The sequence below is a fragment of the Pyrgilauda ruficollis genome, unplaced genomic scaffold (genome assembly GCF_017590135.1).
Source record: "Pyrgilauda ruficollis isolate IOZ18807 unplaced genomic scaffold, ASM1759013v1 scaffold74, whole genome shotgun sequence".
NCBI lineage: Eukaryota > Metazoa > Chordata > Aves > Passeriformes > Passeridae > Pyrgilauda > Pyrgilauda ruficollis.
The window spans coordinates 1,267,605-1,293,505 of NW_024529266.1; the positions used below are offsets into that span (position 1 = coordinate 1,267,605).

The following is a 25,901-nucleotide window of genomic DNA, read 5'->3' on the forward strand; positions in this document are numbered from 1 at the left end:
TTTTAGATTATAGGTAAATTGAGGAGCTTGCAAGTCCTCTCTGCCTGGTTTCTATTCAAACCACTCCATGCTTAACTAGATTTGTCCAAAAGGAGAAATTTTTTCTAACTGTTTCAGACAATGGTTGTACTACTGAGGAGTAGATTGCTACTGTTTAATACTACTTCATTCACTGATTTTGTAATCACCCTGCAGAGTAACTTCTGATTTGAGCAGTCTTCTGGACTATTAATGACATTTTTTTCTTTATTTAGGCATCATGGATATATGGCAGGTCATCGCAGTCATGCACACCCATGTGTTAACACAGAACACAGAGGATTATGAAAACAGCCTTATATTTTGTAGGGTCTTAAACTGAACACTAACTGAATAGTCAGTTTGGTTTAATGGTAAAATTTCTTGCCAAATGCAATGTTTTCATAAGCCTGTGTCTGAATTGCAGACTCTCTTTCAGTCTAGTAGTGGTCACCTCCACCTGTCTGTGCATGTTTCTAGAGTGGCCCAAATTTGTGTAGGAGTTCTGTGTGTCCCTTTTATCTGCTGGCAGTTTTTTCTATAGATCTGCATATATGCTGCCTAATTCTTACTGATTTCCAGATTTAAAAGGGTTTTTTGGGGAGTGCCTGGTAAGTTTTGTTCCTGAACATTTGGTCTTTTTCACAACTGAGATGAAACTTTGTTTCTCCTGGAAAAGTCTCTCTGGAGCCAAGAGGAAAGGTGGACTTCTGGTTAATAAGTTTTTCTGAGACTTGAGGGCCCCAAGAATAAATTGCAGCTTGTACATCACAGACCGTTCCAGGTTCATGAAATATTTCTGATTTTTGTGGCTGTACCTAAGATACCCATGGTTGTGGATGAAGGACTCTGCATTTCTGCAAGTAATACTTAGGGGCCAGCAATTTGGATATTGGAAGAACACTGATCTCAGCTATGTCACTTGAGGCATACCATGATCATTCAGCACAGAGCTGAGTTCAAGTTGTGCAAGCTGGTATATCCAGAAAGAATGGTACTTCATGGTGGTGCTGTATTTACTCATTGCTCTGTTTACTCAGTTCACTGTAGTGGTCTGTCACATTTTATTTTGTTGGTTTTTGACTAGCAACAAAATAGCGATAGTGATTCAGTAATATGACTGTCAGTAACATTGTATTTGTAACTGTGTTTTTCAAAGCTACTTTCTCTGTGTGATGTTATTACTGTAGATTGGAAACACAATTTTTGACTACTTCATAATTTTCTGTACTTGCAATATGCAAAATCAATTTATTTCAGAAAAAATGGTAAGCTTAGAAAAGATTTTCTAGTGGTCAGGTTAAAGGGGAGAGCACCCATGTGGTGATGCTCTCAATGATCCTGTTATGGAAGAAGTGTTCTCAGTGTTACTGGTTGAAAACATCTAAAGACTTGGGACAACTTGTGAAACCAAAAAGGGCTTTTGATGCCAGCTGAACCCTTTTTATTTTCCTCTCTTGTTAGGAGAATGTATGAGTTAGGAAAACTTCATTAACAATTTTCTCATTAGCAATCTGGTTAGAAGTAATGAGAGACTTGAACAGGCAGGTGAAGAATGTGAGTCAAGTTCAGTCTGAAATTATAACAGATGCTGGAAAAATAAATATAGAGGTACAAGTAAAATCACACTAATGCTGGAAAAATATTTCAGTTACCCATAGAAATGAAGTAATCAGACTGTAAATTTCCCATGTCTAAAAAAGTATTTTGCAAAGGTCGGTGGAACATTTTGCTAGTGGCAATTTCTTGAGTAACAATAGATTCAGGCTTTATATTTGTACAAAAATCATAGTGTTGTTAGCAAGACCATCTGAATGTGTTTCGTTTGAGCAGATACATATTGTACATCAGAAATAGCTGTCAAAACTTCCCTTGCAGTCACAGGAGTCACAATAGACACATCTAGAGCACAGTTTATTTTCTCTTAAAGCTGATATCCTAAATGGATAAATTGACTCAAACCCTAAAATCACCTATTATTTTCTGCCAATTAAGAGCTGTGTGAGGATGAATCCTACCCTGTATTTTGAGAGACCTTGTTTCAATGGCATCAGGTTGATAACTGAAACAATTTATAAAAATAATAGGACTATAGGACAATGGTGCATCTAGGGGAATGCTTGGTGTGTATGAACTGAAATAAAGAGAGATTTGATTTTAGTTGCTCATGTTGTCAAGTGTAAGAGATAGAAGCCTGTACAAGGATTCTGAAAAATACTGTCAGAAAATAAATTATCTGAAAAGCTTATTTTTCTAGGTGGCAAACTTATTACTTTGGTATGGAGCTGATCCCTTATTAAAAAATCAGATGGGAAGGTGTGCATTAGAAGAAGCTTCTGACCCATCTATGATGAAACTTCTTAAAAGTTACATGGCAAAATCCAGAAGATATTCAGTAGCAGGTAGGAAAGAATTACTCTGACATATCATCACTGCTAAATGGAGAAATTTAGAACATCTGTTGAATTGTATTTCCTTAATTACTGTTAGTACCTCTATGGCCTTCATTGTCTGATGCCTTGAATTAACAGTGAGCACTCCTTGCCCTCCACAGTTGCTGTATATTGACAAAGTGTAAATATCCGGCTCTTTCTTGGGCTGGATTTACCTTTAAATTTGAAATGAGGTTGTGGAACACAATAGCTATGTATCTAAATGGAAGATGCAGCATTGCTTGACTTGCTGATGGATGAGATATGGTTTAGAGGTAGAGATAAAATTTGCTTTTAAGGTGGCATGAAGTCTGAATTTTGAAGGATCCATAAGAGAAAAAATGGGAAACTACTATTAGATCTAGAACTTAGGGGTTGCCAAACCTTAATTGCTGTTAGGGCTGGCTACAGGAAAATATTACTGTAGGTAACAGCTAGTGAGTTTGTAAGGAAAAAATTGGATTAGAGCTAGCAACTGGCTAAAGAGGGAGTTGGGTCTTGTTCATTTTTGGGAACTTGTGAAATTGTGAAGAAAGTTTGGAGGAGGCTGTTTGATCAGAAGCAGGTACAAGGTAAGCCTTGATTACAGCTAGGATTAAGACCATGGACACGCATGGGCCAGTGTGGTCAGTAATATGTGTAAGTCAGAATGAGTCCCAATCTCTCAGACTATTATCCATTCCTGCTTTTCCACATGGGTGGCAATAAAGCTGTAACATGTAGTTCAGGGATAATCAAGAGACTTCAGACAGGCAATTTTTTCCTCTCTTCTTCCAGTTGTGAGCAGGGACATGGGAAAAAGCAGACAAATCCCATCTATTAATGCATGACTCTGTAGCTAACGTCACTGTCACAATTCTGGGTTTTTCAGTAAAGGGACAGTCTGGACACCAGTAAAGGGACACCTGGGCCTTCTGTTGTCAGATGGCATTCACCTTTCTCAGAGAAGGAAGAGGGTCTTTGCTCATAAGTTAGCAGGGCTTATTGATAGAGTTCAAAACTAGACTTGAAGAGAGACTGAGATAATATCAGACTTGCCCCTGAGATGCTGTCAGGTGACATGAAGATTAGATAGATGGGGTGCTAGTGAGGGCTCTCAGCCTGCTGCTCTGAGATTCTTTGGGTCTCCTGAAGCACCCTTAAATTCTTACAGAGAGGAGCCAGGGGTTGCGCTAAGTTTCACAAAGAATTGCTCAGGACACTATCCATGAAGAAAATTTGAAACATTATTTGAACAAGGTGCTATTTGCAACAAAGATTAGAGTCCAAAATTTGATAAATATTTTGTATCTTGGTATGTTTTAGATTCCAATAAAACCCTTATAGCTTGGTAATTTTTCTTGAAAGCTAAATATTGTAAGTAATGTTATGTGCAATATTGTAGACATAAGGTGGTATATATGTAAAGTAAATTATGGTCTCTTCAATTCTGGTTTCTTTCTGTCTTTCATTTGCATTTCAGGTAGAGGTGATTCAAAGAACATGTTAAAAACTCAGGGTGTAGAAGATACAAACCAGCACCAGGTATATCTTTACAAAGAAATCTGATTAGATCATAAATTGTTAAGAGTTTGCTGACAGTCTTCAGTAAACTAAAGCAGATGACTGTTTCTGAAGTATGTTTCAATTCCAGCACACAATGTACTAGATATGTCCAGCAAGGACTGATAGTGATAGTCTCAGTGTTTAAGTTCATCCTTACTAGTACTTGGGATAAGGTACAGCCTCATAAGGATGCAAAACAGAGGCAGGTGTCTCATGGATGGTGGTTCGTGCTGTTTTTGCAAGTGCTGCAGAGGTAATTACAGGAAGCGTGGTACGTCAGTGCCTGTTTTTACTTGCAGAAACCTTACTGAAACTGCCATTTTTTGCCTGGCTTGAAGCAGTAGGATAGTTATGTCTTGCCTCTGTAGACTACGTTGTGCTGGGTTTTGAGAGAAAAGGGTTGGGAATACACTGTCTTGCACAGGGATTGCACAACTGTGCTGTGAGGTCTCAGCAGGATGAGGGAGCTGGTGCGTCTTGTGAAGACAAGACACTGTGATCAGTCACTTGGGTCAGTGTTTGCATATAGTGCAACAGCTTTTACCATTAAGAGCTGCATTTTCTCTCTTTGTTTTCTTCCTTTTAACAATGATAACAGATAATGTCTGAAATGTAGGATGTAGATACATCTTTTGGAGCTTTTGAAGTTTTATGTGGTGATGATAACTGTCCTTGTTACTCACAGTTATGCAGTCTATGCATCCTTTGAAATGTTACTGTATAACATCATCCATGGTATATAGTCTTAGATTACGCTTTAAAACATAAAGTGATTGAGAAGGATGGTGCTGTAAACATTCAATTATGTAAACCTATTACTGTAGATTTGTAACTGGTCATTTCAGTAGTTGTGTCAAATGTTGCAGTGTGTGTTCTGATTCTGTCTCCAGATATAAAGTAATCAGAAGGATAATGCTAGATAGTCACTGGCCTTTGGCCCAGCTTGAGATTACCATGAGTTAATTCTGTGAGGTTTTGATGTGTTATTTACCCTTCTTTATAATTTTCTAGAATAATTGCAGACAGGCTTTCAGAAATGTGAAACTAGAGCTCTGGTTTCTGACCACAGAAGCAAGGCAGTTTTAAAGACAGGTCATTAATTCACACTAATTCAATTTTCAAAAATAAATAAGAGTTTAAAGCACTTCAGCAATATTTTTGTTGTATTTTGCCCATGAATTTTTACATTATTATACACGTTAGTTCCTCAATTTCTTGGTACTTCAAAAAAGCAGCACAGAGGAAATTGATTAATTTCATAACAGCACAGTTTTCTTTTAGTATATAATAAAGGAATTTATCAGAAAATGAAGTTAATTATATGGCCTGTTTTGGAAATAGAATCAAATGCAAGTGTACTTCAACATGATAATACTGGAGCATCAAAGGAAATTTTGCCTAAACATGAAAAAAGCAGAAAAACAAATTTGGTGGAAAACACAGTAATAAGGTTCTTAGGAACTTTTCTCTGAAGGCAGAAAAATTAAAAAATAAAACAAGAAGATCAAAAAAGGCTATTCTTATCGCAGAGGCTACAACGAAGAGTAAAACTTTTTCAGAAGTATTTATTATTCAGAAATAACATCTCATGTCATACGGACTCAAGTATAGTTCCTCTTACAATCCAAAGAACTGTACGGAAAGCATATTTTTCTCATGATGGACCTAATGAAATGGGCCAGACTATTGCTGAGTCTGTTCATAATTGCCGCATCCCTACAACTTAATGTTGTAGGGAAACTGAGCTATCAGGTGGTATTGCAAGAGGAGTGTGATTCAGTAATGGTACAGTGAAAATTCATTTGCAGAGTAAAAGGGCAGCACTACTGGAAGCTGAGCAACTTCTTTGTAAAAGGGAGGAGATCACCGTTTTGTGTTATCTCACATCCATGGTTTGTGGAGACAAAGTGTGTGCATAACATTCTCAGACTGTTTGGTGGAAAATCTCAGCCCTTCAGAGACGGGGCAACTGAGAGGAGTTTTAAAAGATTTAATTCCATTATCGGTCTTGTAGAAGGGTGAGACAAGAGATGTAAGACTGTATGCCATTCTGTCAGAAGCTAACCTATTTCCTGGTTACAATACCTTATAAATGCTTTTCAGCATATTGGCTTTTGCCACACAATGCTGCTAATATTTCTAACACAAATCACCTATTATTTTACCCCACGTGTTGTTGCTGCAATGCATCTTTCATAGTTCTAATTCTCCAAAATATCTGGCCTTTCTGCAAGGCCGTTGTTTGAAACTTGTTTCTAATTCAATCTCTCTTGACAATGTCATCTCTATTCCATGGCCTTTCTAAGTCATCACACCTTATCTCAGAGTTTGCATATAGATGTACAAGACTGTGTGATCTTTCAGTCAGGTTTTGAGAATCCTTTACAAATCCATTTCTCACAACTGTCTAAGAGCACTTGATTCTCAGTCAATACCGATTTGCTTTGACTTCTTCTCACAATGTGTCTGTTTCAAAGTTACAACAGGATGTAACAGGGATCAACACAGTCTCATGCGGAGTAACAGTAGTAGTTTGAGTGACAGCAGTCTACATACGGATATGAGAGCACCTTCAGAATGATTTTTTGCAAAACTTGACAAATCAAGTATAATCTGATGTTAATGGAAATAAAACTAATGGACCAGCCCTGAGTTTCAAACTCTCTTTGCCTTTGTTTTGATAGACTTCCTTACAGACAGAGGAGTCAGAACCAGCATGTGCAAATGCTCAGGAGACAAGCCAAAAAGCAAAGGCAGCCTCATATTCCAGAAGCAGCAATAAGAAGCTTTCATCTAATCAATCACTATTGAGTCAAGCATCAGAACAGCAAACATCTAAGTCAGGTGAAGAGTTAATACTTTATAAACCAGTGGAGGTTTTTTTTTTTCCAAATGTACATGAGGAAATGTGTACATTTTTGAGATGTGTGAGGGAAGGTTTGACAAGAAATATATAACAAATATATGTTGAGCAAATACTCTAGTGAATACCTAAATAGTTCCAGAAATATGTGTGCTCCATTTTACAGAATGCACATTTTGTTTATGTTACATTCATCAGTCTTTCAGCATTGTGGTTGAGGGGATGCAGGATCATAAGTGAGAACTTCAAGCTTATCCTTACTTAAGTATGTTACATAAACAGCAGTTTAAAATAACATTTGATTGATCTTTAGTTAACTGTTTTACATGTCACAGATCAAAGAACAGGGCTCTCCATATATTCGGCACGCAAAGATCAACTTATAAGAACAGGGCTCTCCATATATTTGGCACACAAAGATCAACTTATATTTTATAGAGTATGATAATATATAGAATATAGCCTCATCAGGCACAAATCAGCATGGACTCTGATGGTACTGGTACCTTTGAGTTAGCTATAGTATAGATACAAACCTACTTCCAAGAGAATAAGGATCTAGCATCCTCCGGTAGTTGTATTCTCTTCTGCCTGCACATGCAGTTTTTTGTTTAGCATTTTCATCCCATGTCTAAGATTTGCATTTATCTTGTAGCCTTATGATCACAATAGAGCCCTGCTCCAACTCATCTTAACCTCTAAATATTTTCACTTACAGATTTTTTCATAAAGCTGGCACTCACTGTATGTACTTTGGTTCTTTCTGGAACCAGAGAACCATGGTACTCAAGACTTGCTAAAACCAGAACCTGTAGTTCTGATAGGATCCTTCCCCTCTTAAAAGCTTTTTTGCCTCCTATTTGTGCCATTATGATTTTAAAAAGCTTTGTTTCAAACATGTGTCTTATATTTTGGTCTTCTCTGGGATAGCATATCCCAAGCTACTTTTTTCCTCATAAGAGGTTCTTCAGGTGATATTTTATTTGATAAAATTAATTATTCTCTTCATTACCAGGAGAGTGTTGCCATTTCTGAGGTGGTGCAAGAAAATATAGCCCTTCATACAGCTGAAGGCCTTAGTAAGTTTGGAGTCCAGGACAATGGCATTCAGATTGCTGTAGAAATAAAGTGAAAAATGGGATGATGTTTTCTGACTTGTGAGATTTTCAGATTTTTTGCTCTCCTACACTTTTTTGTCATTAACTGGCCTTTTTATCCCATCTGATTGCTTCTATGTCCCACTGGTCTTCCTTATATTATTCTATTATTGAATAAAAATATTTTCTTCACAAGTGACACAGTGTCACTTACATCTAAAGTCAGTCACTTCCTAGGCTCCCAACATTTCCATTCTGCTTATACAGAAGGAAGGTACAAAGAGCTTGCTTCTTTTCTTATAGTTCAACCTGTGGAAATAATTGCTCATAGACCCATGTGGAGGTATTGAAGGACAATGTCCTTGAAGTTGCTGAGGTATGTCAGCCTAATTCAACCTGATTGCTAGTTACGGTAATCTCTTCATTTTATCTTTGTACTGTGCTGACTGAACTTTGTATTTGCCAAGATCTGGATCTTTCCTTCTCGTGACCCACCTGGCAATGCATCCCACAGTGAACCAGTATTTTGCAAGTCACAAAACAATGTCCCATCATGCTTTTGCAAATGTTTCCTAATAGCCGTGAAGCAAACTGTTGTGCATGACAATTTAACTGGAAAACTTTGCAATTATTTCTGTTCACTTGCAGCCAATATTGCCGAGGTTCATTAGCTTAATGGGCTGTTGTGTGCCCTTTTTTTTCTTCAACGTCTCTAAAAAATTCCTAGGACATTCTCCCATGAGTCAAAAGGGAAGAAAAGGAAGAATCAGAAAGTGGATGATTGCTTTGGGAGTTCAGAAGCATTTAGACAAAAGACAATAGATTATCTTATGGTAAAGTAGGTCTTAGATTGGATGAGTATTTTAATAATGTGATGCCTTTGTGTGCTCTAGAATCTCAAGTTTTTATTTAAAAAAGGGGCTCTTGAGTTTTTCTTGTTGCCAATAGAGTGTAGGCCAAGCAGTGTCAGTGCAAAGAGGGTTGCCTGAATGCTTTCTCACAGGTTTGAACAGCCTACAGTGAGCTCATTTAAAACCGAGATGGGTATATCCTCTCTGTATATCTGTCTCTACTATCACTTCAGTCTGTCTTTCATGTTCTTCCAAATAACCTTGTATGACAAGCTCTGTAGTTTACTTTGAATGAAACATTGGAAAAGCCAATTTTCCAGAAGGTAGGAGGTGCCTGAAGAAAGGCAGGTGTCAAGTACAGAAGATGTTGGATACTAATGGATAATGCTGACTGAAAATATTTTAGAAAAGAGCTTGTTTGATGAGATGAGGAAGATGCAGCAACTAATCATTCATAGGAATAAAAAGGAAAAAAAAAACCCATGGATAAAAGTTGCAGAATGCTCATTGAAAACCATAAGCTTCTGTGTTCCGTGAATAAATTACATATTTTCAAGCAATCAGAGAAAGAATATGGTAAACTCTTAAAAAATATCTGGGAAGTATGATATTGTAATAAAAGGAACAGGAGTTTAAAAAAAATTTAGCATGGATGAAAGAGCTTTGGAGGATTTATATATCCTATCTCTTTGGTACCAGTTTGAAGAGGGGGTTGTCCTTACTCTTTACACATAATAAGTATTTTGTTAATCTCCTTTTTCTGTTGTATCTCTTAGAAATTGGTAGATCTGTTATTGAAGCTTCAGAATTAGAACCTCTTTGATGACCACATGATATCATTGAAGTGAATGTTGTTTGCTTTGTGAAGCAGTAAGAAATAAATCAAGTTTATTTGCAGTTATGGGTCCAGTTGTGCACAGGTTTAAATGAAGATTATCTATGCCACTAAACATTACTCAAAGACTTGTAATCTTCAGAAATTTTTCACATCATAGCTGTAAAAAAACTTTTGTGTATGTATATATATATGTTCATCAAGCTGTATATATATAAACACACATGCATATGCATATCTATATGTAAATCACACACCTATCTTTTTCCTGATGCAGAATTAGGAACTCATAAGGAGTAGTGCAAAAAAAAGTTTCCACATTTTTTAATAGTATTTTACATATTTTTATGTGTGTAGTTTGTATATTTAGCAGCCTGGTAACTTGAAAGCAGTACATGGAGAAACCTAACATATTCTCTACCTCTATACAGTATAAAATGTCAACTTTGTTACCTTTCTTGTGTCTTCATAATTTGTTGTACCCTTGTTGAATCATCTAGATTTTAACTAGAAATTCTTAAGTAGAGAATGTGCTTGTCATCTGACCTGTTGTACAGGACCTACCACAGCACCTTTTAACTTCTTGCTATAGTCAGTTAATGTTATTGAATAATTAAAGCAACAGTGTGACACACATTTACAGTAATTCAATTGAATTATGAAGTTTAATTTTCTGTTTACACCTCAGCATTCTTTGTGAAAAAAAATTCTAATGAACACCCAATATCTATTTAGAATCCACCAGGGAAGAAGCTATAATTGTACATGGAACCTATAAGACAAGACCTGGGAGAAAGACGAAAATTAGGAGAAATGCAAAAGGGGAAACTCAGCTGCATACTGCTGCTAAGAGAGGAGATGTGTCTTTGGTGAAGACTCTGATATCATCTGGAATTTCTGTCAATGAACAGGACTATGCAGGTTTAAAAATTGCTCCCTTACAAGCTTGTTTTATACTACAATTTTACATAATCTGTAGTATAGACATGTTTATATAGTTTGCATCATTTTAATAAAATTACAGATTCTTGGCTTAAAATTTTGAGGAGGAAAGGAAGTCATTAAACAAGCACACCGAATGAGTACATAGCTTTCATGTCAGTATAGAGGTAATGCAGACTATTTCTCAGAGGTGTCTTTTACTCTGCTGAAGAGCATGTTTTCAGAGATGTGTACAGAAGTGAACTTGAAAGTTTGGTGGAGCTTATGTTGTATATGTCCATGTATATGTGGAGCATATGTATATGTATATGCATGTGTGAAGCACATTCAGACAGGTCTTATTTCCCTGCAAAATACGAAAAAAAACAGATGACAAGATAGTTTTCCTTTTTCCTACCTTTCCTATATAAATATATAGCATGTTTCTGTTTTCGTAGTCTTAAAATGGATACTATTATATACTATCCAGCAGACTTGATATTATAAAATGCTACTGGTATTAGAAATCAGATTATTAATATTGTGCTCCCAAGTTTTTAGAGTTTTTCTACTCCAGTGTTTTGTTTCTTCTATTATTTTTCTACTGCTGTAGAAAAGAAAGCACTGTTTTTCTGCTTAATATTGGATGAACTTTTCTTTGAAGTAAACTGAATTGCACACAAAATCAGTTATCTTGGCCTTTCCTGATGATTATTTGTGTAAGATTTATCTTAAATGCAGCAAAATGTAGAGTTACTAATTAGTGACGTTTGTGGAACTTTCCAGATCAGATGCATATTGTTTTATCTTGCTTTTATTAGGTTGGACAGCGATTCATGAAGCCTCTAATGGAGGATTTGCTGATGTGATCTTAGAATTACTGAAAGCAGGTGCTGATGTTAACAGCAGAAGTTTCTGTGGTGTTTTACCAATACATGATGCTGTTTCTGGCAATTATTTGGAGGTATATTTTTCTTTTATGTAAGATTTCCTAACACAAATTTCCAGCAGAGGGTGAGCAAAACAAAATCCCCATTTCATTAAAGTTACAAACACAATTTTAGTGTAGGTTTGCATTTAGTAAATAAACCAGTATTCTTTAAAGTAATAAAAGTTAGAGAAAAATATTCTTCAATAGTGACAGTTGAAATTGTACGGTTAATTAACTTCTTTAATACAACAGACAAATCATAAAAATTCAGAAATTCCCTGTGGTTCTTTGTCAGGTTTGGGCTTCTTAAAAACAGTATTAGAGTTGAAGATTCTCAATTTATTGATAGTTCAGTGCTACTGCAGATGAGAGTGATGTACTTCGCACTTAAGAGAGAAGAATTAATTTGTTTTAGTGATATAAAACAGTGAGTTAACAAAGTTCTCTGATAAATGTGACAGTTGTTTAACACAATTCTATTGTTTACTGCATAGAGAACAGGGTTGCAATTGTAGGGAGGGACCTTCTGTTGAGTCATGGTATTCAGAAAAGACCCCCTTGCTTTCTAAACTCCTTCTCAGGTGGCTAGATCCAGACTTCATTCCAGAATCAGTCAGCAGTCAGCAGTTTATGTTCACAATCAATCCTTTCTATCACTTAAGATTTCAAAGTTTAGCATCAGTTACGGAGAATCTGTTGTGACAGGAATTTCTCTGCGTCGAGGAGTAATGCTGAGATGTGTCCCTACTCAAAGGGAGGTCCTGGTGTGCAGCCCATTACTGTGTGAGAGAGCTCAAGGGGCCCTGGCCTGTGCACTGTTTATGAAGTAAAGTGATTGACTTATGGTCATATTTGCATACCAATAAGATGCCTGGGTCACTGTTGACAGTGCCCTTTGTCCCCTGCAAAGTCTGGAGTAGGCTGGATGCATGTATCAGCCACCGGTGGTTGTGGCTTAAGCAGGAGAGGAGAGTAGCACATAGCCATAACGGCCCCTGTCATCGATGGGACATTTTTTCACTAGCTTAGCTTGCCCAAAGCCCTGTCCTACCGAACTTCAAACATTTCTTGAGATGGGGTAACCACAACTTCTGTGGACAGTCTGTTTCAGTATCTCACTACCTTCATTGTAAAAAACCTATTTTTGTAAAGAACAGATTCTGAGCTTGTTGTTTAAAAATAAACTATTTTTTATTAACTGGTCCCTTCCAACCCAAACCATTCTGTGGTTCTGTAAACAGACTGTTTTGGTTAAAATGAACCTACAGTGATCATCTAGTCCAACTGCCAGATCTCTTCGGAGCCAATCAGAATTTAAATCATATTAACAATTATCAAAATGTTCCTTAAACATTGACAGGCTTGGGACATTGACCACCTCTCTAGCAAACTCCTCTAGCACAGCTTAGACCCATTACCACTCATCTGTCTCTGGATCCCAGGGGGAGAAGATGGGTATCTCCCTCCCCGTTTCCATGCTCAGGAAGGTGTAGAGAGCAGTGAGGCTACTAAGTCTCCTTTTGTCCAAACTAGACAAGCCGAAAGTCTTTAGTGGCTCCTCACAGAACATGTCTCTCAGCAACTTTCGCCAGCTTTGTTGCCCTCCTCTGGACACATTCAAGGACCTTCACATTCTTCTTCACTTGAGGTGCCTAGCACTGCACAGAAATAACTAAAATCTTCTTTTGACAGAGTGAGTTCTGGGGAGCTGAAGTGTAAAGGTGACACCAAATAGACTCAAACATACTTCTTCTACTTCTGTCAGGACAATTCATGTTTCATCACATTTATCTTTTTCTGTGAGCAAGGTTAAAACAAAGGGGATGATTTCACGGGCTTGGAGCCAAACTATCAGTAGGGTTCTTGCAAAGGTATAAGTGTATTATTCAGTACTTTGGGGCAAAACCAACAGAGAACATCCTAAACTTTGAGGCAGCATTCTGTTTTAATGCATTTTCCTACTTAACTGCACTCTAAGTGTAAGAAAAAGAAGAAATGCTAAAGCTGAGAAGTCATTTGTATGAAAATTCCTTCACCATCCAAGGTCTGACCTCATCAGTACTTTCATATGATCTGAATTTAGGGGGTAGATGATTCCACTGATGCCACTAATCTGATTTCCACATTTTGCGATTAAGCAAACTTACAAGTTTTTTGGAATTAGGAAAAAAAATATCAGTCCATGAAACCAAAACCAATGTTAAAGGAAGAAATGCACTTCTATTCTGCACTTTGATCTTAATGCAATTGACAAGCTCCTTTTAATTTAGATACGTGGTGTTTTGTAATTGATCTGTATAACCATAAAATCGCAAAAATTATTACTGTAAAAATTACGTGTTTTTTGAAAATTTGTGAGTTGTTTGTGTATTTTAATGGAAAAATGTAAGATAGAAATATGTGTTGATAATAGCCAATTATTTGTTTTATTTAATTTGGATTGCAAGTATAATGATTGTAGAGCATCTTATATACTCTTTAGAGTATCTAGAGAACCTGTATCATTTGTTATGTATGTTAGATGTAACACATGTAGTTGTATAATATGTCCACAACAAGAATTACCACCGTACAAATAACAAAAATGCATAATAGGCAGCCAGGATTCTGCTGCAGCATGGAGCAAATCCCAATGAGAGGGATGGTTCAGGAGAAAGTGCTTTGAATAAGGCTTGTGATGCAGAAATGAAAGAACTGTTGAAGTCGTATGGTGCTATGGACTCTGTACTTCCTGTTCAAACTGTTGCAGTTACTGGTATGTTAGTTTTGTAATATAAATCATAGTATATGTGTAATGTATATCATAGTATAACCCTGTAGTCTTAGAGAAAAATCGTACATTCAAGTAATATGACGCTGATACTTTTAATTCTGTTAACTATTGAATGCTATTTATTTAAGAAAATAGCATGTGTGGATAGGTTTTGTTTTTTCTGAGAGAATGAGGTAAAAAGAACATATTTGGATATTCAGAGTTTTGTTATTATCCATATTTCTCTTCACAGGAAGAGAAATGAGTAGTTTTGAAAACAGTAGCTTTCATTTCTTTATGCTACTTAAATTTGACCTCTTTTGCATATACAAGATACTTTTCATTAGTTGATCTGCCATTGCATCTTTTTAACCTATATTAGATAATCCTGCCTATGGTGCGCCTTCAAACTAATTTTAAATTTTATTTATTTTTTCTTAATTGTGGAGAGGGGAAATCAAAACGTCATTGTTATGACTGCTATAAAAATGATGATGCAGCTTTGGAGACACAACATGAGAAATACAGTGTGGTAAGTATAGATTACAGTTTTGTTAAACTACTCTGTGGTGTACAACTGCATAGTGACATATGCTGACTGGAAAATATATAAATATAATTTAAATAAAAAATGCATTGAAATGTATGTAAAAACAGCATCATGCAGAGAGTTATAGTAGATAAGTTGTGGTTTACAGATATGAATATGTTTATTATCACCTCTCTCTATTCATAATTCCTGTGTATTTAAATTTATTGTGGAAATGGTAGTCAATACTGGCACACATTTCTTATTGCTTATAATAATAGAAAAAAATGTCATGAGATCTGAAGCTTTTAATCAAATTTCCAGAATGGTTCTTTTTGAAACAGTAATGAATTGTCATCATGATGATGAAGACATTTAGATACTGTTTATGTTAACACAGAACAACAAGAAAGGTTTTTGCACTAATTTTTAGCTTTTCCTGGTGTCTGTAACCTATGTCTACATTGTCTACATGATGCTGTCATGGTGAAATTCACTGTCCAATCTTTGCTGTGCACTCAGAGGTTTCTAGAGGACTCTGAGCATGGACTAGTTTGAATGCCACAGCAAACCCAGACTGTGACAGCCACTTGAAGAGCATGTTCTTGGCACTATGTACGTCTGTTCTACCAGTGCCCTGTTGCCTTTACACAGTAATCCCCCACCTGGAATTACTTGAGTCCACCTAAATTGCAGGCCATGTGTCATGGCCTGTTTTGTATGGTGCACTTGGCTCTACTTCTTATGGTAATTTCTGTGTTTGTTAGCAGGAGTCTGTTGCCGCCATACAGGATACAGAAAAGAAGCAGGAAGAACTGTTGCTGTTTGAGTTGAGAACTTTGAAAGATGCAGGTAGACATAAATTGAAGTGTTTCACCTATTTTTGGTGGGTAAATATCTTTGGCAATATAACTGTTTTTTAAAACATTATTGCACATAGTATATTTGAATCTCCTCTGGAAAACAGAGCTTCAGAGAATAAGATTTTAATAACACTTATCAGGTGTGGGCACTTCCCAAAGTACTTTCTGTTGCACAGGAATGAATATTATGACAGAAAAGGAAGGCATGTCACTTGGAGGCATGTGTCTCAAGTCAACCTAATTATATAAAAAGGGATCATTAGGTAAGAATGCATACTTCTGGCAGCATTATTCAATTATGAGCACATGAGCCCCTGCATGATCAAGAACAGCTATGTCTGTAGGTAAAGTAGCAGATGCAGCATTTTCATTATGGTGTGGCTAAACTTCCAGGAGCCTAAAGTAATTTATGAGAGGAAAAAAGAGGATTCTTTACAGCAGGCAGTGTGAATGATGGGCAGTTTCTGAGATGATGCCCAGAGGTGTAATTTGTCTTAGGCTATCAAATCTCAGTTCAGATTAATCTCAAGAATTTACTAAGTGACAGTGACTTCTCAGGTGATCATGATGCTGCTGCTGTGTAGCTGTTGAAGTCTATTGTATCCATGCCATGATGCTTCAAGAGGCATAGCTTGCTGCCAGAATGCCTTTGACCAAGGTCTCTCTCCCCAGCTGCCCTAGGCAGCATCTGATTATTTGGAGCATCTGATTAGTTAGAGCATCTGATGCTCATGAAACAGTTTTGCTTCTTGACAGAAAGAAAGGGTTTGTTTTAAAATTAATATTCCTAAATACGGGCTGGAGCTTTCAAATGATATTTACAAGTAAATTTATCCCTTTAAAAATAAATGTGAAACATGGAATTATATGGATAGCTTCCAACTCAAATTTACGGGGTATGGACTGTTAGTTAAAATAGGTGTTTTCTTGAAAAGTGTTTGACAAATAGGTAGGTGGTACAACAGACAGACGTCTGTGCACAGGCATCAGTATAATTTCATGAATGAGCAAAATCTATCAGATGTCTCCTTTTCAGGGGTAATCAGACCTCTCTTGTTCAGGGGTATGAGAAAAATTGACATGGTGATCTGTTACCACTACTGACGAAGAATTAGTAATGTAGCACCTCTTAAACTAAGTCAAAGTCATTACTATTGATGAGGCACAAGACTGAAGTGAGACAAAAGAAAGTAGACTAAAATCTCAAGGTATTTCCATGCAGTGAAATCTACTACAAATAAGAGATACAAAATTTCTATTAAACTGCCTTAATAAGAGCAATATTTACATGTTACTAAGTAGGCAAATACTGGTTGGTACTGTGAAGAAGGTTTGGGGAAACATTTTACGAATTCCAATTTAATATTGTAATTTCTAATTTTTCCTGATTGTGTAAAGCTTGTATTGACTTTTAGAGTTTCAGGAATTAGGTTACAATTTTAGCAAATTACCCCAGTGGTATCCACTGGTTGTGACTTCTGGCCCTCAAGTTATATGTCTAAGAGATAGGGTGTATAAAGAAGAATTTATAATTGCTCTTCTTTATCATTTAACTTTATGATATGAGTTAGAAATTATGTAAAACTGGGACTGATATGATTTTACCTTTGTATGCAACTTGAAAAATCTAGGTTCATTAAGCTATTTTGTAGTACTTCAGATGAAAGTTTTAGGCAGCTTGTTAAGATTATGTAACTTCTGCAGGTAGCTTCAGTATAATTGTCATGTTATGTAGCTACTTGCAACACAAAGATCTTGAAGATTTTCATGGCTTATCATCCATAGGGCAGTTCTTTAATTTATTCCTTTTTCTCTTAACAATTTCCTAAACAAGGTACTTGCACTTCAAAATTTTCCAGTACTTCTGATAAATTTTTAAAGTTAAACTTGTATTTAATTATTTCTATAAGAATTTCATTAAAAGTGCTCCAATTGTAAGGAGCTACCAGCATGCATTACAGTTTAAGGTACTGCTCTAGCAGTGTCTTTATACTTTGGCTGTGTATTTGCTACACTAAAAATGCTATTAATGAAATATTTCCTACTTCTTATTGCCATCATAATTTTGATTATTTCAAAATATTGAACAGATGTGTATATCCAAAGGCTGTCTCAGATACAAGGTGCTTTGAATGAAATACTTGCAAACCAGAAGACAGAGAGGGATACCCTTGCTAAAAAATACAGGTAATAGAATACAAGGATTGTATTCATAGAAAGCTATTCTTTGCAGTTGTAGTGATAGAAGTTGTTAGGAGCATATAATGGCATAAAAGTAAATCTATGTGGTTTTCATTCAGATTTTTTGGAAGCATTATCAGTATTGACTTCAGTTACCTCAGTTAAATGAAAGAAGAACTTTAGGATTTAGCTAATGCATACTAATCAGTTGCTGTGCTCACAGTGAGCATTGAAATTAGATAGTGAACAATACAAAATGTGTGGAAAAACACAGAATCACAGAATATGCTGAGTTGGAAGTGATTTACAATGATCACTTAGTCTAGCTCCTGTGCTGCACGGCACTCTCCCATTGTGCCTGAGAGCAATGTCCAAACACAAGAGGCTTGGTGCTGTGACCACTGCCCTGGAGTGCCTGTTCCAGTGCCTAGCTACTCCCTGTGTGAAGAACCTTTTCCTGATATCCAACCTAAACCTTCCCTGACACAAATTGAGGCCATTCCCTTGGGTGCTGTCGCTGGTCACCACAGAGAAGAGATCGGTGCCTGCCCCTCCTCTTCCCCTCACGAGAAGATGTAGACTGCAATGAGGTCTCCCCTCAGCGTCCTCCAGGCTGAACAGACCAGGTGACCTCAGCTGCTCCTCATATGGCTTCCCTTCAAGGCCCTTCACCATCCTCATGGCGCTCCTTTGGACACTCTCTAGCTTTTCATTAGGCTGTTGTGGCACCCAGAACTGTCCCCAGCACTCGAGGTGAGGCTGCCCCAGTGCAGAGCAGGACAGTGCCCTCCCTTGCCTGGCTGATGCCCCCTAGGACATGTCTGACCCTCCTGGCTGCCAGGGCATTGCTGACCATGTTCAACTTGCCATCAGCTTGGACCCCCAGATCCTTTTCCATGTTGCTGCTCTCCAGCCTCTCATTCCCCAGTCTGTCCATACATCCAGGCTTGCCCCATCCCAGGTGCAGAATCCGTCACCTTTCCGTATTGAACTTTACATGATTGGTGATTGCCTAGTCCTCTGATTTTTTGAGGTCCCTCTGCAAGGCCCTCTGTGCTCTCAAGGGAGTCAACAGCTCCTCCCAGTTTTGTATTGTTAGTAAACTTGCCTAGTATCCCTTCCAGTTCTGCATCCAAGTTATTAGTGAAGATGTAAAGACATAGAAGAGTACCAAGCCCTGTGGCAGGTCACCAGCCTGATGTCACCCCATTCACTAGAAGCATCTGAGCCTGACGTGTGAGTCAGTTGCTCACTAATCATGTGATGTGTTTGGACATTTTGTCCAGAAGGATCCTGTGAGAGAGGGTATCAAAAGTTTTACTGAAATCCAAGATTGTATCACCGGGCTTCCCTTGATCAGCTAGGTGGTTTACCATTTTTTAAAAGAAAATTAGGTTCGATAAGCAGGACTTTTCCCTTCATGGAGCCATGCTACCTAAGCAGAAATTAGGAAATGGGGATATTGAGTGATTACATTCATTTTGCAGTATCATGGAGGAAAGTAATAGCAACTCAAGACACTACTTGGAGTGTCCCTGACTCTGATTTGTTTCTTCAGCACTCCTAGATTAGGCGTGTTCAGCCAATGGCCAACGAGAGCCATTTAAAGAAATGGCTTGAAGCAAGCTTGCAGACATTCAATTTTTGTGAGAACAATTAAAATGTCAGCTAGGATTGCTCATCTTAGTGTAAGCATGGACTGTGCGAATTAGCAGCTTCATGACTCTAGCTCTCACAAGGCCCCTTTTTACTTCCTTATGAGAAGGACTCAAGATTGGTCATGTGGTGAGTGCTCACCTAACAGTGTAGCATCCTATTCAACAGATGCTGCTAGGCCAGCTGATGAGGATGTTTCCATTCTTGCTTTTGTGGGCAGGTTTTGGTTGGTCATGTAAAAGCTGCAGTGTAAAGCTTTCAGGTAGTCCCATGGCAAAATAAAAAGGCTGGTTGAGCAAAGAGACTAAATATTTCTGTCACAAGCCATTTTGACAGCTATAAAATGTAAGATACACATATTACATACATAATTTTTTTAAAAAAGGATTTTATGAGGAGTTAGAGTTCAAAATCATCCTTGTGGGCAAAATAGTGACTTATCTGTTTTCTAGTATTGAGATTGAGATTGTGTTCCAGAGTGAAGTGATAAATATTTCTGGGTATTGCAGATATCCTGCAGCTAGTGTAACAGCCATCCATCAGTAGTAATGAGCTATATTCCAAATCACATTATATTTGCTTTTTATTATTTATATAGTCAGCATCTTATTTTTAATTAATTGGCTTATAACTTTTGTCACACAAGCCATAGAAGATCAGGAGGCATCATCACATTTTCCATCTTCCAGTTAGTTGGCACAGAGAGAGATACTACTTACATTGTTCCTTTTCGGTTCTTAAATATAGGTACTAGCATCTTCTGTACTAAGATATATCTTTTACCTGAGAAAAATTAACAGAAAATAAGTATTATATTTGTTAGTGGCTGTAGGTTACTTCGTCATTTTAGTCACACTGTCGTTACCTCTTCAGTTGCATCCTCTTCTGTACTTGTATAGCAATAAAGCAACAAAACTTCCCAGAGCAAAAACTGCTAGAAAAATGTGTGGAAGCCTCACTGGCCTGTGTAAAAGCCCATAGCTGTCATGGATTACTCAGTGATTGACGGTATGCTGATATGTTGCTAGTACATGTATTCCAAGCACATGAGATACCAAGCAGTATCACAGTACAGACAACAATCTGGTCAAGCTGGGTTTTTTCTGTCCTTGTTCTTAGCCATCTAGTCTTAATGTACCTTTGTCCTGATCCCCTCAGCAGCCTCTTTTGAGACTGTGGTGGTGTTACCTGCCATGGTGTTACGGTGTTATGGTGTTACCTGCCATGGCATCTCTGCAGTGGGTCTCCTTAAAAGCAAACCATACTGCAGTTCTGTTTCCCACAACTTATGTTACTTCTCTGTCTTCCCAAAATGGTGCTAGAGTTGTAGTGATGCCACTTGTCTCATGAAGGGGAATTAGGAGAAAATAGTGTTTTGCTGAGTTGATGGCTCTTGTACCAAAGAAAGTGGGGTAAATAATGAATTCCGTTCCAGCAGAATGGAGGTAAAGTCCCCTGGGAAAGGCATCTCACAGGAAGGAGGCTCAGTCTGGGAGCAGGGTCTGATAAAGGTACAGCATTCCCAGATTACACAGGCAACATCCTAAACTGTTCTGTCCTCTTTACTTAAAGGTCATTTGGCATTATTACAGTGGTAGCTTTATGAAATCTTTTGTTGTGTACGCCATAAAAAAATCCTTATAGTATCATCCTTCAGGAACTCATCCTGAACTCATTTCAAAAGGCTCCAAAGTAGACCGTTGAGACATGGGATTCAATGTGCTACTATGATTTGTGGTATTGAAAGAGCATTTGGTGATACTACAGGCAGAGTTTTGATTCTTTGAATTAAAGGTGGTATAGGAGTATAAATCCTGTGAATTAAGGAGTGGTATAGGCAAGGCTATTTCTGAAGTTTTTATGATTAATATTCTAATTCTATGGGATTCCCACCTGCATCTTAATTCTGTATCCTACTATGGGATTCTGCACTTTGTTGTTCATAAACCTGTGATTTGAGCATTAAACTTCATACATGATAAAAATATTGTTCAAATTTTAAGTGTCAGCAGATTTTAAATGTTGAAACATTTTCTTGTTCTTTGTGAGTTATGTCTACTAACCCCTTTAATTTTGTATTTACAGTAACTCCAGTGTCTTTATTTTTTATTTGCTATAGGGCTTCAGTAGAATCATTTAAAAAAGGTGTGCTAAGGAAACAAGTAGTTAACCTTGCTTCTAGGCAAAAGAGCCTGTTGACTGTTGCCCAAAACCAGGAAAAATTAGTGCAGAAATTAAAAAATTACAGAAAAACAAAGCAAATGTTCAATTCATCATCAGAGATGCAAATCTCAAACTTAGTTACTTTTCACGAAAGCGATACAAGACGAAGTTTAACTGCTAATGAAATCATGTGTCCTAATACAGTAACATTTAGTATGGGGCTTGGTGCCAGCAGGCCTAATGGAAACAGAGTAGAAGCACATGTCTCTTTAGAAAATAGATTTTCAGGTCAGGAATGCAGCCAGCATCCACACATCTGCTTGGATGAGACAGGAGCAAATAAAGAAGCAATTACAAGCAAGGAGGCTTCTGATCATGCTTTGGCGTCTGAAAACAGAGTAAGAGAATATGCCTTTGACAGCATGTCAAAGCTGCCAAATGCTGCAGAAGTGATGACATTGCCTTCAGAACCTACTATTTCCACTGCTAAAACAAAGTGCTCACAACAAAAAGACATTGATTGTGTAGCAATTGTAGGACAAAGAAATAGGTCTTTAAATCCCACTTCAATGACCAACACATTAAATATTGTAGAGCCCCAAAGCACTATTGTCAGTAAGAATGTCTATCAGACAACCAGTGACTGCAAGCAGTTTCTTTCACATGAGGATCTGCACAGATATGTGAATAAGAAAGAAGCTTTCCAGAAGCAACAGCAGCCACAGCAAGAAATTTTATTAGTATCTACAAAGAGCTTCTCTAATACCTCGCAGCAAATGGTCTTTCAGAGTAGTGAGAATTCATTTAATGCCAACCTGATGCTTACTAATCTTTCCTCAAATACAGACTCTCCAGCAAATATCAGTGAGAAATCTTCACAGAGTTACAGTAATCAGGAATGGGAACAAAATCAAGTGAGATATGGATGGAAGAGTAAGAAAAAGCATCAGTTGATAGATCTGCTTGAACTGGGAAGGATAAAGCCTGGAGAAAATGTTTTAGAATTCAAACTGCAGGTAATTGTTGAGAAATTATAATAGCAATAATATTAATATTAGTAGATAATGAAAATATCCCACACACTAAAACGGGAAACAGCAGTTCTCATGGTTTCATCTGCATCTTCAGCACTTACTAGTGTATATTTTTATTCATTGGTTATAGATAACTGTTCATGAGTTTAAAAGGAAAATTATATGGATGAAGTCTTCTGTCATCCCATAATTTTAAGACCCAGAATATTGCATAAGTAAAATTTGTGTTTAACTTTGCATTACCAGTTTGCTAATATTTCTTATTGCTAGAACCAGAGTGGAATCTTTGGCTGATCTACATTGATTTTCCTGAAAATCTACGTTATTTTTATACTGGAAGGAGCAGCAATGTAATCGTTGTTATGACTTAATGTCATTCTTGGAAACAATTGTCAAGTCCGTCAAAAAATGTGACATCAAGGATTTTGTAGTTCTGTAATAGACATGAGTACATGCAAAATTTCTTGCTTACATGTTTGCTGATTCTATAAGCACAAAGTATGGTATGAACCATATTTGAAAAAAAAGAGAAACCCCTCTTTTTTAATACAAAAGCATTTCCCTGTCCCTCCAAATAAAGAGCAGAGTTTCACAACAGCTGCTTAGGGGCCTGGCTTAGTATTGAGCATTTGAGGAAATCATTGACTGAATTCGCAGATGTGAGCTAGTGTCATGGTTTAACACTGGCCAAATGCCAGACACACACAAAAGTCACTTACTTGCCCTCCTCTGCCCCAGCTGGGCAGAGGAGAGAGAAAAATTTAATGAGGGCTTCACGAGTTGAAATAAGGACCAGGTGAAAACACTCCAAGGGCAAAACAGGCTCAGCTTAGATGTGCAAAGTGAATTTATTGCTAACAAAATCAGAGGAGGATAGTGAGAAGTAAAAACAAGCCCTTAAAAAACACCTTTTCCCCCCAATCCCTCCTTCCTTCCCACTCACTGACAGCACAGGGAGACAGGGCGTGGGGATTTTGGTCAGTTCATCATCTGAGGTTTTCTTCTGCTGCTCAGGAGAGGAGTCCTTCCCCTGTGAGGCCGTGGGGTCCCTCCCACAGGACACAGTTCTCTGTGAACTTCCCCATTTCAGTCTGATGAGCTGCAGTCCTCCCAAAACTGCTGCAACTGAGTCCCTCCCACAGGCAGGCAGACAGTCCTCCCAAAACTGCTGTGGCGTGGTCACTCTTCCACGGGGTGCAGTCCTCCAAGGACAGGCTGCTCCAGCCTGGAAGCAGGGCCCCCTCTCTCCATGGAGTCTCCCACTGGACCACAGCCTCCTCCAGGCATCCACCCACTCCAGCATGGGCAGCTCCCCCATGGGCTGTGGGTGGATCTCGGCATCCCCCGTGGATCCCCATGGGCTGCAGAGGCACAGCTGCTTCACCCTGCTCTCACCACGGCCTGCAGAGGAATCTCGGCTCCAGTGCCTGGAGCACCTCCTGCCCTCCTTCTCCACTGACCTTGGAGTCTCCGTGTTGTTTCCCTCACACGTTCTCACCTCCTCCTCTTCTCTGGCAAGGAAAAACTGTGTCCACTTTGATTTTCTTCTTGTATATGTTATCACAGAGACATTACCAACATCTCTAACTGGTCCAGCCTTGGCCAGCAGCATGTCCATCGTCAGAGCCACCGGGATTGGTTCTGCCAGACATGGTGGAAGCTTCTGGCAGCTTCTCACAGAACTCACCTCTGTGCCACCCACTCCGCCCCCCCGCCCCCACCACTCCCCCACTACAATAAACCAGGCTGTGCAAAACCAATGCAGCTAGTTAATTTCCAGGGCAGCATATTGATAAAAGTATGAAAAGTTCTTTTCGGCCAACTCACCGGTTTGGTTATGTAGAAAGAACTCCTTTTCCTACACCTATAATCTCAGGAATGCTTTTCTGCTGAGAGCTGCCATTTTGTGTGGTCTTATGTTCTGGAACATAGGGTAGTATAAGTCACAAGGGTGTGCATCAGGCCATAGGATTGATACGGAGACATGCTTCTTTTTTTTGAAGAACATGTAATATTCCTTTGGACTGCAAGATGACTAAGTGGAAGGATGAAAAATTCAGTATTCCTACTGTAAGTTTTCAAGACTTACAGTATTCCTACTGTAAGTTGTCTGTGATAGCAGCTTGATGCACGTAGATCCTAAGGAATTGTAACCCAATGCTGCAAGTACTGGTGTTTGGCATGTAGAAAAGTCAGTGATTTTTACTAGGATGAAAATGACACTAATTTATGTCTTGGAAGACAGTGCTATGGAAATCGAAATTTAGAAGCCAGTGTCTGTTGCATTGCAAAGAGATGATCAGTAAATTTCCCTTCTTTATCATTATAGAGATGTATTTGATAACAGCATACATACAATATACCAACATACAGCTGGTATATAGTCATTACTTAAGATTAGCTTTGGACAGGCAGAATGCAGTTGTTGAATGCTGTAGACCTAAGTTGTGAAACTGTGAACTTATAAACTCAGTTGAGTGCTCATTGAAATATTTGGATTAATTGTCTTAATTTAATTCTTAAAGCAGCCCCAAGCCAGTGGATGTGGTAGGAGATGGTGCAGTATTTTCTGGTGCATCATTCTCTTACTTGGATTGTTTAACCTTATTAATGATAAGTAACCTTACTAAGTTGTAACAGATTTGATCAAGAGCTAATTGTTGCGTTATTTAGCTGTGTTAGTCAACTGAGGCCAATATGACAAAACCATTACTTACTCAGCTATAAACAGCTATAACTTGTGCTTCTGGAGAGGTGTAAATGTTTGCTGAACTGGGCTGTATTAAAGTTATGAAAGAGGCATTAACAATAAGTTCATTTGTACTTAATTTTGCATAAGGTAAGGCTGTTAGGTTCCTCCTAAAACATGTAAGTTATATCCCTTGATAGAAGTGAATTTTTTTGCAAATATGTTTCATGTTTGACTGGTTGCTGAAACTGCACTCTGGATATATGTACCTTGTATAGCAGTTTCTTGTTGCACAGATTTGCCTCATGTGAGTGCCTGAGTTCACTGTTGCACATTAATTTATTCAAAGCCTTGTTATGTGTAAGAAGAACAAAGATACAAATACAGTTCTGACAGACAGTCATAGGGAGATTTGTCCTCTGATTGGCTAAAGCATCTTATTCTGGTGGAACAAATAATCTTATTTTATACAGTTTTTGATAGTGGCATAGATGACTTAACTTTTTTCCAGAGAAAAACAGAATTAGCCACACCTTTTCAG

General features: G+C 37.9%; 1 protein-coding gene across 1 annotated transcript in view; it reads left to right on the forward strand.

The window, feature by feature from the left end:
- The window catches only part of ANKRD31 (ankyrin repeat domain 31), a 62,963-nt gene that overhangs the window by 22,011 nt on the left and 15,051 nt on the right, over positions 1-25,901 (forward strand). Inside the window, exons 13-22 of the mRNA XM_041486080.1 lie at positions 2,276-2,420; positions 3,913-3,974; positions 6,680-6,839; positions 10,377-10,562; positions 11,384-11,526; positions 14,089-14,248; positions 14,695-14,777; positions 15,548-15,626; positions 17,728-17,824; positions 21,594-22,653. Coding sequence (XP_041342014.1) covers positions 2,276-2,420; positions 3,913-3,974; positions 6,680-6,839; positions 10,377-10,562; positions 11,384-11,526; positions 14,089-14,248; positions 14,695-14,777; positions 15,548-15,626; positions 17,728-17,824; positions 21,594-22,653 — 2,175 coding nt within the window. The remainder of the gene's footprint in view (positions 1-2,275; positions 2,421-3,912; positions 3,975-6,679; positions 6,840-10,376; positions 10,563-11,383; positions 11,527-14,088; positions 14,249-14,694; positions 14,778-15,547; positions 15,627-17,727; positions 17,825-21,593; positions 22,654-25,901) is intronic.